At 40.9% G+C, this 21,225-nt stretch overlaps 2 protein-coding genes across 5 annotated transcripts; both read left to right on the plus strand.

The window, feature by feature from the left end:
• The first annotated feature begins 11,378 nt into the window (after positions 1 to 11,378).
• On the plus strand, positions 11,379 to 15,352 carry LOC123728058 (outer dense fiber protein 3-B-like). Its single transcript, XM_045698589.1, is given in 8 exon segments — positions 11,379 to 11,581; positions 12,300 to 12,418; positions 12,561 to 12,764; positions 13,856 to 13,957; positions 14,151 to 14,272; positions 14,421 to 14,472; positions 14,475 to 14,560; positions 14,704 to 15,352. Coding segments are annotated over 7 exon segments (771 nt in total). The 5' UTR covers positions 11,379 to 11,581; positions 12,300 to 12,306; the 3' UTR covers positions 14,797 to 15,352.
• Positions 15,353 to 15,654: 302 nt separating this feature from the next.
• Positions 15,655 to 20,861, plus strand: LOC123728127 (rab-like protein 2A). 4 transcript variants are annotated; one of them, XR_006759961.1, is made up of 9 exons: positions 15,655 to 15,757; positions 16,506 to 16,535; positions 16,847 to 16,926; positions 17,547 to 17,626; positions 17,722 to 17,897; positions 17,959 to 18,056; positions 18,173 to 18,256; positions 18,342 to 18,391; positions 18,951 to 20,861. XR_006759961.1 is itself a non-coding variant. In XM_045698714.1 (9 exons), the coding sequence occupies exons 2-9, from the start codon at positions 16,510 to 16,512 to the stop codon at positions 19,155 to 19,157; spliced, it is 687 nt and encodes a 228-aa protein (XP_045554670.1). In that variant the 5' UTR covers positions 15,655 to 15,757; positions 16,506 to 16,509; the 3' UTR covers positions 19,158 to 20,861. The 4 variants fall into 4 exon arrangements, 1 of the variants encoding a protein (XP_045554670.1); XM_045698714.1 differs by lacking the exon at positions 18,342 to 18,391 and having other exon boundaries at positions 17,722 to 17,792; positions 17,857 to 17,897; XR_006759960.1 differs by having other exon boundaries at positions 17,722 to 18,056.
• The last annotated feature ends 364 nt before the right edge of the window (positions 20,862 to 21,225 follow it).

Consider the following 21,225-nt stretch of genomic DNA (forward strand, 5'->3'; position numbering starts at 1 on the left):
GTTGTCATGTCCTAAAGAGGGACCAGAAGGGGATCACCTCACCACTTTAGACTCATAAAGGGGATTAAAAACTCTCACACACATACAAGCACACACGTAACGCATGCACACACACGTACACACGCACGCACAATGGGTTAAACCCACTTCATGAAAGATAGAGAGGGAGAGAAAGATGGTGAAAGAGAGGGAAAGAGAAAAATGACAGAGAGAGAGAGAAATAACGGTAGACACAGAGAAACAGAGAGAGAGACAGAGAGAGGGAGGCGTTTTATGTATGTTTCCTGAGCTATATCACTAAGCAGACACTAGCCACTTAAATCTTTAAATACTTCATTCACATTCGCTCCCCAAAACGCGACAGTCCCCATAGGCCTGTAATGAATAATCATTAGGTAAAGGTCCACAAATTATTGATGTAGATTAAGCAATGATGTTTTTTTTGTCTCACAATTTATTGCTATTAACAAGTAACTTGCAATCCAATAAATGTCAGTGTGGCTTTCAGTTAATTAAAGGCCGGACTGTAATGCAGGGTAGCGTTTATATCTCAATTTCCACAGTCAATTTCCACAGACCGCAATTTACAGCCTGGACTTTATTTGAAGGGAACCACAAATAATGGCTGTTAAGATGTCAGGGGATGAACAGGAGATCACATTAATGAAATTAGATAATGTAGAGTGGTGATATACACAGCATTCACACTTGGCATACTCACACACTGGTACGGTGCAGGGGTAGGTGCACTCGCATGGATGGATGGACAGAAATACACACACAGAGAAATATACACTCAACATCTGCATGCTTCTCTGGCAAGCTCAGCTGCTCATGGGATGGGGGTTGGCTCATATTTATATTATGTATTGGTTGGCTTGTATTGTTAGTTGAGCCAATCTTTACATTCAGCATCACTCCGTCAAGGGAAAAATATTATTCTTTCTAACAAAGATATCTATATACATATATTTTATGATGTTGTGTATCCCTGGACATGATCAGAATTAATGTAAACATTACAGTTTTGAAAACATAGCTTGCCCCAAAAAAGGGGTCTCATGGCACAACTTATGAGGAGTGTTGGGTAAGTTGAGCCACAGGACAGGGTAAGTTAAGCCACCTACAAATGTTTTTACTGAATGAAATATTACCACTTTTTTAAAACCCATGTTTATCTTTATTCCCAAACACAACTCAACACAATCACAATAGCTGTTTTGCCTTTTAATCATTTTTAACACTTTTAACATAGACCAGGCACTGTTGTTACCTCATATCCCAGTGATCATGCCTTCCCACGCCTGGGGGAAAAAAACAGTTCAATTTGCTCAACTTGCTATTGGCTCAACCATTGTTCTTAACTTACCCCTTGGCTCAAAAATGTTGACTATATCAGCCCACACAGCTACAAGAACACACTATCATGCTAGGTTTAGGACCTCATATTGAAGCTTATGGAGACCCCAACTGATGTATAGAACAATCTTAAAAGTGTCTACTTTGGTTTAGATACAAGCATCAATAAATTAATTTTACTTGGTGAAAATCCGTATTTTGGATGACCTCTTCCTAAATATTTGGTCAAATTATACATTTTGTATAGGAGTGGCTGAATTTACTCCTTTTGGCTCAATTTACCCCACTCTCCCTTATTGTCAGTGTGTGTGTGTATGTGTGCAGCTGCAGGATGGCATAGCTGGGCCTAAACAGCCAGGTAGCTCAAGCTCCAAGGCTACATTCTGGAGATTACTTTAATAACGGCCACTAGGGGCAATGGTGAAAACTATTACCATGAGGTAGGCTTGTGGTTTGCTAGGGAATTGTGGACAGGGATGGAGGATGGGTGCCGAGGGTCGCGTGTTCAATCCCAGTGCTAGGCACTTGTTATTTATTTTTTACCCTATCCCAAACAATAACCATTTGAAATTAAAGCCTAAACTTAACTGTTGAGTTGTTTTTGTTTTAACCCTATCCCAAACCTTAACCATTCTGACTGAATGCATAAACGTAAACTTCTAAATTTGACGTTCATGGACCAACGTCGGATTCTGAAGTGAGACTGTGAGAGCTTGTTGGCCTAAATTGGTGACCAGGGAGCATCCTCTCTCTCCTGCTCTCTTCCCTCTACTCTTCTCCCTCCTCTACCTTTCTTCTGTGTCCTTTGGGTTGGCTTTACAGTGTGAGGACCTGTCACCTCATCAGGGAAACTTTCTCTGTCTTGAGAACTTCTAGTCAGTCACACACACACAAACAAACAAACACACAGGCACACCTAATCCTCCCCAGTAACAGGGAGGTGTCACTTGGGGAGGCAGCTGCACCCGTCTTGGTGACAGCTCTCCTCAAATCAGAAATTCTCGTACAAATGTAGGATCTTAATTTGATCACACTTTTGCTGCTGAGAAATGCACAGCAGGAAATGCAAACTTGCAGCATATTGGATTTTTAAAAAGGCTTCTAAAGTTTGTAATTTCCACTTTGAAAATTCAGACTTGATTTTCCCTAACAAATAATGTATTAACCTAAAACAATACCACATCATACTTCACATGTCCTGTTTCTGCAGGATTATTTTCCTGCTGTAGCTGGCTCAAATTAAGATCCTACATCTGTACCTGTCAACAGCAACCAGGCCCCCAGGCCACTGTCACACACACCAGGGGAGGGGAGAAATGAGGGATGTTTCAGTTTTAGTATGAACAGTGAGGCTGATTTCTGTCCGGACAGTGAGACCCAATTATGAGCAGTGACAGTTTGGCTGTAGTTGGTAATGCAGGTAAAAAAGTGTGTGTGTGTGTGTGTGTGTGTGTGTGTGTGTGTGTGTGTGTGTGTGTGTGTGTGTGTGTGTGTGTGTGTGTGTGTGTGTGTGTGTGTGTGTGTGTGTGTGTGACAGTGGGATAGAGAGGAGCTGAACTGTTTTACAACTGTTTAACACTACTTGAGAACACTAGAGAGCACTGTAATTGACCAGCATCAGTCATCACATATGTGTGGGTGGAAGCTCACACTGTCGAGTTCATTGTCAAATGAGAGGGCTGGATGCTAAAAATAAATAATAATACCATGTATCTCTTGTTTCCAAGCACACTGACAGCACATTTTGTTGCTGTTTACATTTAATTGTTAAATGTATTGATTACATTAAAAGGGGTCTGTCCGTCCGTCTCTCTGTTTACTCTGGAAGCAAGAGACCTACCGTACAGTGAAATTGGACAAATTTCCAATACCTCAGTCATGTGACAGTGGCTTCCAGTCTGTGTATGAGAGCGGAAGTGAAGTGTTGTCAATATTGGCCCGTGTTGACATTCTCTCCAATCTCCTCAAACACACACAGCCAATACCATGGCAATACCTCGGAATATCTATCTTGTCTTCTCATGTTGTCTCAATTACAAATAGGCTACACTACATGGGGCGTTCCACAAAAAGATTTCCTTTAGACCCTTTGATATTTTATGTAGAAATTGTGCACACAATATTGAATTTTAAAAGACTGTTATATTAAATAAAGTGCCCTTTAATATAGACCACATAAAAAATCTGATTTATTGAATGTTCTATATGAATAAAGACTTGCTAAAGTGACCAGATTCTGCATTTTCACATCTCTGTGGGTCCTCTGTGACTTCTAGGAAGATTCTAACCCACTTAACCCCAAAATGTCTCCAAGTTATCACAATCATTGTAAAGCCCTAGTTATCTTGTTGCTTTGACAAAGTAATTTCTAAATACATGTGATTGGTGATTCATCCAATCGCAGGAAATATCTGTTACAGTACCCAAAAGGTACCCATTTGGTGGGACGTCCAACACATTGACATTTTGGAGAAAAACAACAACTTGCCTTCATAGTAAAGCACAGTACAGCAACACAAATGATTCCAATATGCTGCACAGTCTCACACATTCTGCCTAGAACTAACCTTCCCTTTCATATAGGACAACACTGCCCTCCAGTGTGTCCTTTCCTCAAGTCAGAAACTGTTGTACATGTCTTAGTAAACTGATGGAGAGAATTGTGTTTGACCAAATACAATGCTGTTTTTCAGAGAACAAGTTAACTACTGACTTTGAGCATGCATATAGAGAAGGGCACTCAACTTGTACTGCACGGACTCAGGTGACAGATGATTGGTTAAAATACATGTATAATAAGATGATAGTTGAAGCTGTATTGTTACATTTCAGTGCAGCCTTTGACGTTATTGATCATAAATTGCTATTGAAGAAACTCACTTGCTATGGCTTTACATGCCATCACATGGTTGGATAGTTATTCATCCAATAGAACCCAGAGAGTGTTCTTCTATGGAAGCTTCTCTAACGTCAGATATGTACAGTTTGTGTCCCGTCAGTGTTACTTTTCTCTATTTTTACAAATGCATTTCCACTGGTCTTACACAAAGCTAGAATGACTAAGTATGTGAATGATTCCAATCCACAATCTACATGTCTGCACCCAAAGCCTTACTGAAATGATAAATAAGGAGTTACAGTCAGTATAAGAATGGGTAATTAATGATGAATAATAAACTGGTGTTAAATACATCTAAAACTAAAAGCATTGTATTTTCTTCAAAACATTCTCTGAGACCTAAACCTCAACAGTTGGAGTTGTACATAAAGGATGTGACCATTGAGAAAGTTGAGGAAGCTGAAATCCTAGGTATAATATTGGATGGTCAATTAACATGGTCAAGTTATATTGACAAAGTTGTTGTGAAGATGGGGGAGGGTATGTCTGCTATAATAATATGTTCTTTGTTTTTGACACAAATCAACTGTACTAGTTGTTAAGGCTATGCTCTTGTCCCATTGTGATTACTGTCTGGTAATATGGTCAAGTGCAGCAAAAAAAGACCAAGCAAAGCTGCAGCTGGCTTAAAACAGAGCAGCATCCCTTTCTCTTAACTACACATACAGAACTAACATCAACAACATGCATGCCAGTCTTTCCTGGTTGAGGATTGACGAGAGATTAATTGCTTCTCCTAGTTTTCATGAGAAATATTACTGTGACAAAAATTCCAGATTGTCTGCATAATCAAATAACATTCAGCTCAGACACCCATACATACCCCACAAGACATGTCACCAGGGGTCTCTTCACAGTTCCCAAGTCCAAAATGAATTCACGGCAACACACAGTATTATACAGAGCCATGATCGCATGGAAGTCCTTTCCATCTCCAATGAATCAGGCAAACAGCAAAATGACCTTTCTAAAGCAAATTAAACAACATCTCATGGCACGGTGGGAACTGTGAGGGGACACACACAAACACACACAGACACACACAATTTTTTGGTTCTATTGTTTGTATGTCATTGTATTTTAAATTTGTGTGATTGTCTATCGGTGTATCAGTGTTTTCTTACTTGTCATGCTTCTGAAAAAGCTCACGTGGATCCAAACAAACAGTGACTGGGAAGGAAAACAATCTTTGAAAAACATTTGTTACCAAACCTGGTCCTGGAGATCTTCAGGGTGTGCCGGCTTTTATTCCATCCTGGCACTAAAACAGCCGAACAACCTATGTGATTTTTTAAGTAAAACTTGATTTGTTGAATCTGGGTTATGGTTAGTGACCATTGGACACACACATGCTAACTGACCTTAGTATTATTCAAAGAGCCCCCCCCCCCGCCCCCCCCACACACACACACACCCTCAGCTAGAGGACTATGAGTCAATGTTGGCAGTATGAGAGATGTACAGATGCCCTATCTCAATTTGCAGATGCCCTATCTCAATTTGACCCTGCTCCTCACAGCAGGAAAATAATACTGCAACAACAGGAAATCTTCATTATTGTGTGGATTATAATTCATGGAAATTTTGTACGGGTTGATACATTTTTAGTTAGGGCAAATCAAGTCAGATATTTTAAAATGGAAGTTACAAACCTTAGAAGCCTTTTTAAACATTGAATAAGCTACAATTTGCATTTCCTGCTGCATTTGTTTGTGAAAACAGAGTGATCAAATTACGACAGCAGATCTGTAACTAGTTGTTAGTATTGACAACGTCCCGTTGCTGTGACGACAGCCTATCCCCGCTCTCCAATCTGAGCTGGACATTTCCTATTGATCCCTGGCAGGACCTCATTGGCAGCTCTAACTTATTTACGAACCTGTCACTCCCCACCATCGATCAACATGTCCTTCATCTGAGCCTTAATTATATGCAAAGATTTTCTCATTATTGTGTTTAATCTAATGACAGCAGCCTGCTCCGGCAGGGGCCAGTTCAGAGGTCCTGGAACTATTGGCCCTGGAGGGCAGCGCTACGAGGTGAAGTTTTTAATTAGACAGAGTAATGGGATTCAGACAGAGAGACTCTGATGTCTTTAGAGCTGGAGGTTGGACACATTGGCATGGAAGGCTGTTTAATAGAAACACACGGTCACAGCATCTAACCTTTATTGACCATGTCTCACAGCTTATCACGGTTTAGCATCAGACTCAAGCATCTATAACCCAAATCTATGCAGGAACCAGAGAGATGAGCAGTACAGAGAGATGAGCACCAAACCATGAGTGATGTAGATTTTCATGACATGAAGGCTCTGGAGCCAGTGTCTGCTGCTAGCCAATCATATTTCACCACTAGGGGGTTCAATTTTTTAATGCACCACTATGGAAGAGCTGCCAATTGGGGGGCACTTTGAGTTGTTTAATCTAAATCTCTCCCTCTCTTTTTACATATCTGTCTATTTCACTATATACAATATCTCTCCCTTCCTCTCTTTCCCACTTTTCTTTAGTGCTCTCCAGAGAGCACAGTGCTTGACTTGAAATAGGTGCCGGTACTCATATTGGGTGCCGGTACTGTTTATATTTAGGTGCAGGAGCTCCATAATACTTTTGAGTTCATATTTTATAAGATGAACAGGAGCTCAAGCAGTAAAAAATGTGAGATGCCGGTACTTAGCTCCAGTGAGTTCCTACCCAAGTCAAGCACTGGTGATGCTGATACCTTTATCCAAGAAATATAAATATATAACCATGCAAGGACAATAAGTTAAAAAAAATCACTCAAAAGTGAGTGGCTGGGGAGAACATTTCCAAAGGCCATAACTGTGTTTTGACCATAGCAATAAACTGTATGAGGATACATTTATTTGATTATATTTAACCTGCTGATCCTTAATTTTCCAAAAAGGTTTTGTTTCAGTTTTTCATTAATCATCGTTTAACAGTCGGCAGCCTGCTACTCAGATCTCAAACCCAATATAACAATATAAAGCTATGAAATGAGTTTGATAGAGAGATGACAATAAACATGTTTGTTATGGTCTCAATCAGGCCTGGGCATAATTATGTAGGCCTACATGTGACACTATAGAGGTCAGGATGCCAAATGTTTCACTAATGCCAAAGCCACTGTTAGATGAGAGTTTACTTTTATGTGTTCTGCACATTGAAGGCACAGGCACATTTTCAGTCAGTATGAGATGTTAAAACTAATACACCCTGCAATCAATCAATCAATCAAATGTATTTATAAAGCCCTTTTTACATCAGCCGATGTCACAAAGTGCTGTACAGAAAACCAGCCTAAAACCCCAAACAATGCAGATGTAGAAACACGGTGGCTACGAAAAACTCCCTGGAAATGCCAGAACCTAGGACGAAACCTAGAGAGTAACCAGGCTCTGAGGGGTGGCCAGTCCTCTTCTGGCTGTGCCAGGTGGAGATTATAACAGAACATGGCCAAGATGTTCAAACGTTCATAGATGACCAGCAGAGTCAGATAATAATAATAATCACAGGTCAGCACCTCAGGCGTAAATGTCAGTTGGCTTTTCATAGCCGATCATTCAGAGTTAGCAACAGCAAGTGCGGTAGAGAGAGAGTCCAAAGCAGCAGGTCCGGGACAAGGTAGCACGTCCAGTGAACAGGTCAGGGTTCCATAGCCGCAGGCAGAACAGTTGAAACTGGAGCAGCAGCATGACCAGGTGGACTGGGGACAGCAAGGAGTCATCAGGCCAGGTAGTCTTGAGGCATGGTCCTATGGATCAGGTCCTCCGAGAGAAGAGAGAGAGAAAAAGAAAGAAAGAGCGAGAATTAGAGGGAGCATACTTAATCTCTCTAGGATAGGTGGCACCAAATCGTCCCACCTACGTAACAGCCAGTGTAATCCCGTGGCGCGTTATTCAAAAACCTCAAAAATGCAAAAACTTCAATTTTTCAAACATATGACTATTTTACACCATTTTAAAGACAAGACTCTCGTTAATCTAACCACACTGTCCGATTTCAAAAAGGCTTTACAACGAAAGCAAAACATTAGATTATGTCAGCAGAGTAACCAGCCAGAAATAATCAGACACCCATTTTTCAAGCTAGCATATAATGTCACATAAACCCAAACCACAGCTAAATGCAGCACTAACCTTTGATGATCTTCATCAGATGACAACCCTAGGACATTATGTTATACAATACATGCATGTTTTGTTCAATCAAGTTCATATTTATATCAAAAACCAGCTTTTTACATTAGCATGTGACTAGCATGTGACTAGCATTCCCACCGAACACTGCCGGTGAATTTACTAAATTACTCACGATAAACGTTCACAAAAAGCATAACAATTATTTTAAGAATTATAGATACAGAACTCCTCTATGCACTCGATATGTCCGATTTTAAAATAGCTTTTCGGTGAAAGCACATTTTGCAATATTCTCAGTAGATAGCCCGGCATCACAGGGCTAGCTATTTAGACACCCAGCAAGTTTAGCACTCATCAAAGTCAGATTTACTATAAGAAAAATGTTATTACCTTTGCTGTCTTCGTCAGAATGCACTCCCAGGACTTCTACTTCAATAACAAATGTTGGTTTGGTTCAAAATAATCCATAGTTATATCCAAACAGCGGCGTTTTGTTCGATGCGTTCAAGACACTATCCGAAAGGGTAAATAAGGGTGACGAGCATGGCGCAATTCGTGACAAAAAAATTTCTAAATATTCCATTACCGTACTTCGAAGCATGTCAACCGCTGTTTAAAATCAATTTTTATGCCATTTTTCTCATAAAAAAGCGATAATATTCCGACCGGGAATCTGCGTTTAGGTAAACAGACAAAAGAAAATAAAGCATGGGGTCGACTCGGGCACGCGCCTAAGCCCATAGTATTCTGATCGGCCACTTGCCAAAAGCGATAATGTGTTTCAGCCAGAGGCTGCCTCGATATCGTTCAGCTTTTTCCCGGGCTCTGAGAGCCTATGGGAGCCGTAGGAAGTGTCACGTTACAGCAAAGATCCTCAGTCTTCAATAAACAGAGACAAGAAGAACAAGATCTTGTCAGAGAGGGCACTTCCTGTAAGGAATCTTCTCAGGTTTTTGCCTGCCATTTGAGTTCTGTTATACTCACAGACACCATTCAAACAGTTTTAGAAACTTTAGGGTGTTTTCTATCCAAATCCAATAATTATATGGATATTCTAGTTACTGGGCAGGAGTAGTAACCAGATTAAATCGGATACGTTTTTTATCCGGCCGTGTCAATATTGCCCCCTAATCCAACAGGTTAACACCATAGTACCCTCCAAACTCTTCATCAATAAAAATATACTAACTAACGTACTAATAATATGCATATTCTAGTTTCTGGGCCAGAGTAGTAACCTGTTTAAATTGGGTACGTTTTTCATCCGGCCGTGAAAATACTGCCCCTACACCCCAACAGGTTAAACAGCCATCATTAACATTGAGTGGCTGCTGCCAACGTACTGACTCAACTCCAGCCACTTTAATAATGGAAAAATGGATGTAATAAATGTATCACTAGCCACTTTAAACAATGCCACTTCATATGTTTACATACCTACATTACTCATCTCATATGTATATACTGTACTCTATACCATCCACTGCATCTTGCCTATGCTGTTCTATACCATCACTCATTCATATATTTTTTTTATGTACATATTCTTATTAATTCCTTTACACTTCCTTTACACTTGTCTGTATAAGGTAATTGTTCTGAAATTGTTTGGTTAGATTACTCGGATATCACTGCATTGTCGGAACTAGAAGCATAAGCTTTTCGCTACACTCGCATTAACATCTGCTAACCATGTGTATGTGACAAATACAATTTTATTTCATTTGCTGATAATGGGCCTTTGTACGCCTATGTAGATATACCATTAAAAGTCAGATGCTTCCAGCTACAATAGTAATTTACAACATTAACAATGTGTACACTGTATTTCTGATTAATTTGATGTTATTTTAAATGCACAAAAAAGAGGTGCTTTTCTTTAAAAAACAAGGACATTTCTAAGTGACCACAAACTTTTGATAGGTAGTGTATATATATATATATATATTGTAATTGTTTGCATACTGATATGTGACACGTGTTAATGCCAAAGTAACATGCAAAACAGGCAAGCCCCCATTTTTGCTAAACACGTGGGGCTCAAAATAATGGGTCGCCACTCGCTGAATTAAATGCAATTGTACATTTTAATACTTTGAAAATAAAACGCTTGGTATATGCTCACTGCTCCGTTGACATTTCAGAGATAAGCTTGTTTTAGTGAGAAATCTTCAAAAAAGCACAGGAATTTCGAATAAATATGAAAAGCGTATCCTGAAATATAATACGCCATGTCTCTAAATCGATATCCATTTACCTCTATGAAGAAAGATGACATGTTCAACGGGAAAGTGAGCCTGTCAGATAGACTGCAGCCTTAATTATTGCACACATCAGAGTCAAATACTTTATATAAAACAAACTTCACGTCAGGATAGGCAACCGAAATTAATAATTAATGTATGTGTGTTATAATAAACAGGTAAGGGCGACATGAGCAGCCGCCCAGTGCGACATTTTGCCGGGGGCGGCACTGGGCGGGGACGGCGCTGGGCGCTGAATTGGGGGTTCGCACAGGGTGCCATACAAGTTAGAACCGCCACATACACTTGAAACAAATAGCCACACCGAAAACTGCAGACTAAAATGCTTTCTGCTACTAAGATCAGTGAAATGTAGGCTAAACTGACAACGGATTGAAGGGCAGAAATCTCAACTAGCAAGCAAGTCGCAGCAAAGAAGAACGCTTAGGAGGGGAGAATTCAGGCATAACACCTGTTGTGATTGGGAGTCCCATAAAACAACGCACAATTGGCCCAGCGTCGTCCGGGTTTGGCCGTGATTGTAAATACGAATTTGTTCTTAACTGACTTGCCTAGTTAAATAAAGGTTAAATAAAATAATACAATTGGTTTTCTTCGAGGATTATCTACCCCCCGCCCCTACAGACACACCAAGAAACGAAATGATCTCTTTGAACAAGTTCTGACTGCATTGCATTACTGAAAAAACGGAATCATTTTGTCCTTCATTTTTGGTAATCGTAAACAGGTTTATTTTTTGCCACATTGTGAATTTAAAGCCAACCTGCCTGTCAAAATAGCGTCTCCATGGTAACGTAGTCATAGTGAGCATGAGGACAACCAAAGTCAAACAATCAGAGCTCCCAAGTGTTTGGTCCTAGGGAGCACCCAGTGCGGAGAAGACCAGTGCCGAGAAGACCACGAACAATACAGGTTGGCCATTTAGATCTGGTGGATTTTTCTTATATCAATATTTATCTTGCCAACAGCTGGCTATTTACATAAACGGGCAATTTGAATACAGCCAGACCAGAAGGCAGACGCGCAGTCACATGGTCATGGTCGGTGTGGAAGATATATATATTTTTATCGCCCGTGTCCTATATTGTCAACAGTATGCTGGTAGGTCTATATTGTTATGATGAATTCATATCTGTTCATAGTTTCAGCACTAGTATGCTGTTATAAACTTTTATTTCAGAGAGAGGTCTCAATTAAGGGGAAATCGTTATGTCTATAAATTAACGTCGAGGCAGTGGAGACCCATAAATAGTATAATTTATGTATTAATATAACTAACTTACAACAGATAAAACAGGGCTATTTTATTGAGTAAAGCAACTAAACAGTCGTCACACTGATTTTGCTCAAGAATTTAAGACATTTTAATGCGCAGCTGAGCACATCCCATTATGACATAAATTATGTGCACACCACTATTGCACCACAGTTAGTTTGGAACACCAACCAAACAGACCAACGAGCTCCAGACACCAGCACTAACTCACCAGCTCTAAAAAGTTAGGCAGTTACCCAAATTAAGGCAATCTGCTTTCCACTATCCTAAAAAGGCAGTTTTTAATGAAACACTATTGGTATGAGCATCCAGCAAGTTTAAATTGACTCTAATTCCATCTGTCCTTGTCCACAGACTAATCATGTCAGGCACTGATGTTTGGGTTGGCTCCTGGAGGCCCCACAAGCCTAGAGGCCCCATCGCTGCACTCTACAGCAGCCCTGGACCCAAGTATGCCCTGCCTGGAGCGACAGGTACAACTAACTTAGTGATTGACTGACTTATTGATTTATTGATTGATTTGTTATTAACCTTTTGATTAGTTGGTTGATTGTTTTTTTTATTTTGGGGTATAAAAAGACACATGGGCAATCATCTTCGCCTATTCTTCTTCAGGTCTGAACTACCATGACCCCAGGAAGCTGAAAGCACCGGCCTTCAGTTTTGGGACACGCCATCGCCAGTTCAGCTCAGACTGCTCCCCCGGGCCAGGGTACTTGGTTCCCTCCAACATCACCAGGATTGGGCGTGACGGGACCCCTGCATACTCCCTCTACAGCCGCCCCAATGACCCCCAGCTGTTCCAAACCCCCGGACCTGGTCAGTAACACACACCCTTTCTTTTTTGCTCCATCTGCATGTGTTTTATGTGAGGACGCACAGTGGTGCCTTAATGATACCAGTCAGACAGAATGCGGTGGTACTCTAACAGTGGGTCTAAAATATGACTAACACCTCCTTAACATCTGGAAGATCAACATGCATTGCTTGCTGTTTGGGGTTTTAGGCTGGGTTTCTGTACAGCACTTCGTGACATCAGCTGATGTAAGAAGGGCTTTATAAATACATTTGATTGATTGATTGATGTTACAGTCACAAAAAACAAACTGGTCCTCAGACATCACAGTGTCATTTCACATTTTCTGGTACATTTACATGTTTCTTTTACAGATAGCAACAATTCTATAATTTCCACATCTAATTTAATAAAATGTCAACGTTTCTTTTCAAGAAGTGGGAACCCTTGAACAGACTGAGGAATTGTTTTCAGTGACAATGTTGATAACCTCCGTTCACATTGGTTCTGATCAAGGGCCTATAAATTATGATTTTTCAAACGACACATCTGTCAAGTTCTAAAGCCTAAAATCTGCTATTTATTATTATTTTTTATTTTTTGAAAGATAACTACCAGCTTGCTTAGACAGAGAAAGCCAATAGGCTAATGTAAGACACAACTATTTTAAGAAATGTCCAAATCCACAAACGTTAAATCCTATCTTAACTAAGGTGTGAAGTCTTATCAGGGCCACCAAGGGCCACCAAGGCCAAAGCCTTATATTTTTTCATCATTAAACAACGATCACCTTTGGAATCTATTACATCAGAAGGACATCATCATATCCATTATCAGGACAGACCACCTCCATAGAGGAATGTAGCGGGAAGATAAACAAGGCTAAACATTGGGCTGTGTCTCAAATGGCAACCTTTAGCTCAGGTCCACCTGTACATAAAATGTATGCACGCATGATTAAGTCGCTTTGGATAAACACACACACTTGCGAGTACACACACACACACACACACACACACACACACAAGCATGCTCAAAACTCACACCGTCTCTCAGAAACTACACACACATACAGACTCAAGACTTAATTCTAACTGTCTGTTTGGTGTTTCAGGACGCTACTCCCCGGAGAGGTCAGGGAAGTCTGCATATTACTCTGCCCCTGCCTATTCCCTGTCTGCCAGGAGCAAAGGCTTCCGCAATGACCAGACCCCAGGTAAGGTCCTCTTCAATAAATCCAACACTGTGGCTTTAAGCGACATGGAATAGAATGTTAGCTGTAGAATTTTAAAATGTGATCGATCAAATATTCAGTGAGCATGTTCGATGAACACTGAAAATATGATAGAACTGTGGAATAGAATGTTGGTGTATTTACGAAATGTGATTGTTTGTGTCCTCTCTCTCAGGCCCTGCTGCTTACATGCTGCCGTCTGTGCTGGGGCCAGCCACCGTCAACAAAACCTCCGCCCCTAACTTCTCCCTTCGAGGACGCAGCAAGATCGGCAGCTTCCACGAGGACCTGCAGAAGGTAGATCTGACATGTCAAACACAGACTCTTCAAAATTGACATCTCATCTGTCCTCTTTATCGATGATGGACAGATTGAGTTAGTAGGCCTATCGTTCATTGTTTTCTTCCTCACACTTATTCCCTGTGTGTTTCCATCTGTACATCAGACTCCTGGCCCAGGGACATACAGAGTGGTGGACCCCTGCACCTACAAACACAAACCCCCCACTACAGCATGACAGGACGCAACAGCATGCCTGGAGACACCACCAGGAAACCAGGCCCTGGAGCTCACCACCCTGAACAGGCAAGACACCTCATCATAACCATATCATACTTCTATAACTGTGTACTTATACAATAATTAAAATAGTCAAATATCTTCAACAAAGTTTGTTTCTACCCTCTGTTGCATGGGTAATGCACTAACTGCCCGTCTTCCGTTCCTAGGTGACCTTCACCAGGATCAAACCTCCTAGCTTCTCTTTCGGAATTCGTCATTCTGAGTTCATCGCTCCGCTTATCGTGGACTTGGCGGAATAGGAACCCTTCCCATTCCTCCATTTACCTCATTCCTTCCCAACATCCCTTTTCCTCATCCCTACCACCTTATCCCAGCAATAAATTCAGCAGTATCAAAATGCTCTACAGTGAAGAAAGTAGTTAATTGTGCCTCATTGTTCTTATGTATTGCCTATCCTGCATGGAGAACCATGATGCTGGAAGACAAGCTAACCTGACAATCACATAATCCTTGTTGATGATTAAAAACAAAAGTATATTTTTCATATGAAGGCTATGTTTTATCACATCAATTTGATTTGAATAACTGAGGAAAACGGCTATCACGCATGCGTGAACGTTATGATTACTTATGTGGGGGAAAAGGATTAGGCTTGTACTACCCAAACACTAGTTCACCTGTGGCCTCCCTTCATATTTTGTGTCACTTGTTGCATGAATGCTATGATTTCGGGAACACTTTTTTTTGGCCTAATACTGTTTTAATTTGCACATATTTTACAACATGAGACTCAGAGTGTGATATTATGCCAAAGGTTTATGACCACTTTCAGTATTAAAATTATTCTGAAATACCTAGTGTTATAATATTTTATTGTTCCAATACCAAAGATGTGGTTTGATATAACATTGATCTGACATGATTCTTCTCAAACCAAAATGACTTGGCTATGTTCACTCACTTTGATGTTATAACACGTCAAACGTGTACAATTGTGGTAATAAATAACGCTAGTTATAAATAAATACATTTTCAACGAATATACTTTTTTCTGTCATGGAAAAATAAACCTTTGGACAATCTTTGGAAATAGCCCAAAATAACCCATTTTCAGGCAATAATAGGAACAGCCTCGTACAAAAAAAGGGGGCCTTTAAGCGTCTGCGTTGCATAGAAACAGAAATTCTCCGGAGGAAGCTGTTGCGCCAAAAACATGAAGATGCTAACTACAACGTTTTGAAAACTAGCGTTTTGCCAACGGTAACGTTTTTCTACTTATTTTGCTAGACTACGGACCGCTAAAGCAGGTTGCTAGATATAGCGTTATATCAGGGACATAGAAATATCCCTGACTGTGTGTTATGTTAGCTACCCTAACAGGTAGCCACTGCACTGGCTAGGCTAACGTTACTGTAGACAGCTAACCAACGTCGGGTTGAAAACATGCCCGTTTCGACAGCTAGCTAATAAGTTAACTTAGACATGACTTCGAATGGGTTTGGGTCATATTTTAATTAAATGCATGCAAATATGTGTAGCTATATCTAGTTAGTTAGCTAACGTTAAGCGATTACTTGCCGTTAATCACAGACTAAGTGCATTCCTTTTGCTAACTAACTTCTAGCCACATACTTTACTGTAACTAGCTAACGTTAGTTTACGTTCGCTAACTAGCTAAGCTGCTGTGAGACGCAGCTCATCCCCCCCCCCCGCCCCCCCTCCTAAAGGTAGAATGGCAGGGGACGCCAGTGGCATTCCTGAACTGGACCAAGATAAATATGATGCAGATGAAGAAATCAAGATAATCTGCCTTGGAGACAGTGTAGTGGGAAAATCCAAGTAAATTAGATAGGGAGCATGCCATCTTTTTCTTGTCATTTTGTCACTGCAAATACATCTTAAAGATGCTGAACGTTCTCAGTAAAGGTAACTACATTTTATATCAGCAGTAGTGCTTACTGTTTGTGACCCAGGAGAAGATGTTAACAACTGCTTCTTTGTTTTACAGGTTGATGGAGAGGTTTCTGATAGACGGATAGTATCCTTTCTCACACTGGCGCTCTCATCTATGATTTCTGTAATTGGGTTTTGAGTGTTGCATGATCGCAGAAGAAATTCATCAGTCTTTTAGCTTGATGTAGCTAACTAAGTAACGTTTTGTGTTGCCTAATATTGATAGTATTAAACTGAAAGAAACCCAATGCCTTCTCAATAGTTCATGCAGTAACTGATTTGGCTTGTAGCAGGTTAGTCATCCAGTGTGCCGACAGGCCTTTTGACCAGCAATGTGTAGCTACAGTATAGAGTGTTGACAAAGTTGTTTATTCTATTCCCTAACTTGTTCTCCAGTCATCCCCAGCAGCTGTCAACCTATGCCCTGACGCTCTACAAATACACTACCACCATCGACAGCAAGGCTGTATTAGTAGGTATGTTTATCAATTGTTTTGTTATCAACAAGACCATGGTGATTGCCTACGGAGCTGTGAAGGGAACGGCACCTCCATACCTTCAGGCTCTGATCAGGCCCTACACCCAAACAAGGGCACTGCGTTCATCCACCTCTGGCCTGCTGGCCTCCCTACCTCTGCGGAAGCACAGTTCCCGCTCAGCCCAGTCAAAACGGTACACTGCTCTGGCACCCCAATGGTGGAACAAGCTCCCTCACGACGCCAGGACAGCGGAGTCAATCACCACCTTCCGGAGACACCTGAAACCCCACCTCTTTAAGGAATACCTAGGATAGGATAAAGTAATCATTCTAACCCCCCCCTTAAAAGATTTAGATGCACTATTGTAAAGTGGTTGTTCCACTGGATATCATAAGGTGAATGCACCAATTTGTAAGTCGCTCTGGATAAGAGCATCTGCTAAATGACTTAAATGTAAATGTAAATCAACATGTCTGGTTTAGACTGAAGAGTTGTTAAGGCTATAGTAAACTGATTGGTTATTGCTGTGAACCATAATCTTGACATTATGTTATCTGGTTGACTTGCTATCTGTTTGGTTGCCTTCAGCTGTGTTTGTGCTTATGTCTGCCCCAAAGACTTCTGGCATACGGCCGGACAGGAGAGGTTCCAGAGCATGCATCCCTCGTACTATCACAAGGTTCACGCCTGTATCATGGTAAGACTTCACACTAGCTGCTAAGACAATAACATTACTTCAAGGCTCATACTTATGTCATAGCCTGTATCATTGACTGTACTTGTCTTTGTCAGGTGTTTGATGTGCAGAGGAAGATCACCTATAAGAACCTGACCAGCTGGAGTACAGGCCTGAGGGAGTACAGGCCTGAGGGAGTACAGGCCTGAGGGAGTACAGGCCTGAGGGAGTACAGGCCTGAGGAAGAACAGGCCTGAGATCCCCTGTGTGGTGGTGGCTAATAAGATAGATGGTGAGTCCAGCCACACAGGCTAATTCTAATATTATTTGTATTTTTACTCTGTTGTTTGCAGCTGATATGAAGGTGACCCAGAGGAACTTTAACTTTGCCAAGATGCAGGGACTTCCTTTGTACTTTGTATCTGCTGCTGATGGGACCAACCTAGTCAAGGTGAGGATGGACAACATTGTCCTTAAGAGACACACAATACTCTGTATACTATATTCCTTTGCTTAATAAAACTAAAACTTGGAAAACCCTTTTCTGTCTTTCAAAATGTTTCCCAGATGTTCAAAGAAACAATCAAAATGGCAATGTCTTACAAGCAGAACTCTAGTGACTTCATGGATGAAGTAATGCAGGAGCTGGAGGTACAGTACATATTTCCCTCTCTGGATATTAGCTCACTGATATTGTACACTTATCTTTTGCTGTTTCCATCTCCTTAATTTACAGCGTTTAGGGTCTGCTCTTCAAGGTTGCTCCCCACCCAAGGAAATGCTCAGGTAATGAACCTAAACAAAGCTAGGGGTGAGGGAGCAGAGTATCTGCCATGCCCTTGATAAACAGAAGAGCAGAACCAGAAGGCAGCAGTTTTCTGAGGTCTATTTGAAAGAAGTGCCATCATGTGTGTTCAATGTCTGATTGATCAGAAACTCAGCTGATACTGTCAGCTTACTAAACATGTGACTGACTTGAATTCATGCCAGAACCAGCTTCGCTCGATGTATTTGACTGACTGGATAAGATTACCTTTAAGTCGTTTAGCAGGCTGACTCAGCTAAATTATATTGCCACAAGCAGCACTGCAGATATTGCGATGAGCAAGATGCATGTCATTTTTTCACAGTCACACACAGTATCTGCGCATGTGCACGGGTTTACTTCACACTTTTACAATGTGGTAGCCACGGGACCAAAACGGCAGAGAAGTTGAGCCTCGCGCTTCAACGCTGTTAGTTGTTGGGGAAATTGACTCACTATGCTGTTTACTTTCTGCATCCACGTCATATCGCTGAGTCTACCTTTTAATAATACGTTTTTTTGTTCATCCTTGACCTGTAGAACTTTGAGCTGGAGCAGAAGAAGGAGGAGTCGTTAGAGATGGCTGAGGGACTGAAACCAGAGAGCCCCGAGTCTGGCTGGATGTTGATGTGGATACATTATCCTCACATTATGGACACATTATCTTTACATTATACTGGCATTGTGAATATGAGGGCAGATTCTGACTGCACTGCAGCTATGGATGCTGTGGATATGTTATCCTAACTGTGTTGACATGATACCTCTTTGCCATGGGAGAGCTGTGCTCCAGAGTCTGTAACTGATGTTGTGGATATGTTATATTCACATTATTCTCACATTGTGGACATGTTGTCCTTACGTCCTAATATTTGTATTTTTTTTGTTTTATTTTATGCCATGGAAGAGACATGCTTTTGAGGGGCTGATGCTGCAGAAAATGTTAACCTATGAGCCATATAATAGTAGTGACCTATGAGAGCTGGGGCATTCTATTGATGTGAGAACAAACATATTGTAGGATAGATGTTGTGGCAGGCATGGTGAACGTGTGCCAGTGTTTGACGCAGGCTATTTGAGGTTAATCTAGAATGTGATGCGTTGTAAAATGTGGGACACGCTCTATACCTATAATCCCTATTCTTGCTATTTTATGATAGCAAAGTGAAACTGTGAATGTGAACTCTCTTTGCTACTTTGTCATCAGCTTTCGCCCTCTTATGCCTTTACCATGTGTGGCATGTGTATGGTGATTTGTACAATGTGATAGTGAAGTACATGTATGTAAAGGCTGCTATTGTTGCTCTTAAGTGCTACAGTGTAAAGCCAGCGCTTTTATAGGTCATGCCTTTAATGTATCTTAACCAATGAATGTACCTTGTAACCATGTGATGGCATTAGCGACTCTGTGGTTTTACTCCTCAACACTTGTGACCTGGCTGCATCAGTAAAAGACTGCATCAATGTCACCAATAATTAATTCCAGTGCAGTTACTGGTTAGTTATCAATGTACAGGTTAGATATACACTGAGTGTATATCTCACCCCCCACCCCTTTTGCTCTCAGAACAGCCTCAAATCATCGGGGCATGGACAGTACAAGGTGTCGAAAACATTACACAGAGATGCTGGCCCATGTTAACTACAATGCTTCCCACAGTTGTGTCAAGTTGGCTGGATGTGCTTTGGGTGGTGGACCATTCTTGATACACACGGGAAACTGTTGAGTGTGAAAAACCCAGCAGCGTTGCAGTTCTTGACACAAACCGGTGCGCCTGGGAACTACTACCATACCCGGTTCAAAGGCACTTAAATATTTTGTCTTGCCCATTCACCCTCTGAATGGCGCACATACACAATCCATGTCTCAAGGCTTAGAAATCCTTTAACCTGTCTCCTCCCATTCATCTACACTGACTGAAGTGGATTTAACAAGTGATATCAATAAGGGATCATACAGTAGCTTTCACCTGGTCAGTCTGTCATAGAAATAACAGGTGTTCTTACTGTTTTGTACACTCAGTGTAAAGTGTTGCAGAAGTACTGAAGATACCTCAGAACTACAACGAATGACCACTTCTGAGGTTCTCGATCTAAGTGTATTAGACCTCTTCAGGCTGGATTCAATCCGTATCCCTGAGGTATCCCGAGCTGAAATGTAAAGGTAATTTCCAAATGAGCTGACATTTTGCAGCGTTTACAATGAAGGCAGTCTCTGCGAATGCAGGAATATTGCCTTTAAATTGAGCTATAATGCAGATACAGATTCAATTGAGCTCTTAAAGTGATGTTCCAGTGGTTTTGCATTATTCATTAGTTTTGAAAGTAGTGATCACGAGGCAAATGGGTCCCCGAAAATGTTGCACAATTGTGTACTACGTCATCCATTTTGTATGATATGTTCTGTCCTGTAATAAAAAATGTTGGTTACAAAATCCAATTTGTACAATATGTTACGGATTTGTCAGTTCTTAAGATCCTGGACTGCATATTTAATGTTGCGTATGGAAAATACCTTTGTTTATCAGATATCTCATGTATCCTATGAACTGTGATAATTTGTCTCTGTTGCCCGTGTGCTTCACTCTCAAGGTTTTAGCCAAGGTTGTTAGTGTAATTTCAACCACCTTCAGAAATAAATATTTTATGTGCACAGCTCAAATGTTAACAATTAATACATTTTTGAATTCTGTAATGACTACTGGGAAACTGCAGAGCCACAAGGCTGCAAAGGGTCTCTGAGTTTCCAGGGGAAAAACACAGGTCAAAACTGACATGGCAGTTGGCACAGCTAAAACTCTGGCCAAAGTAGATC

Source organism: Salmo salar, chromosome ssa17 (genome assembly GCF_905237065.1).
Source record: "Salmo salar chromosome ssa17, Ssal_v3.1, whole genome shotgun sequence".
Lineage (NCBI taxonomy): Eukaryota > Metazoa > Chordata > Actinopteri > Salmoniformes > Salmonidae > Salmo > Salmo salar.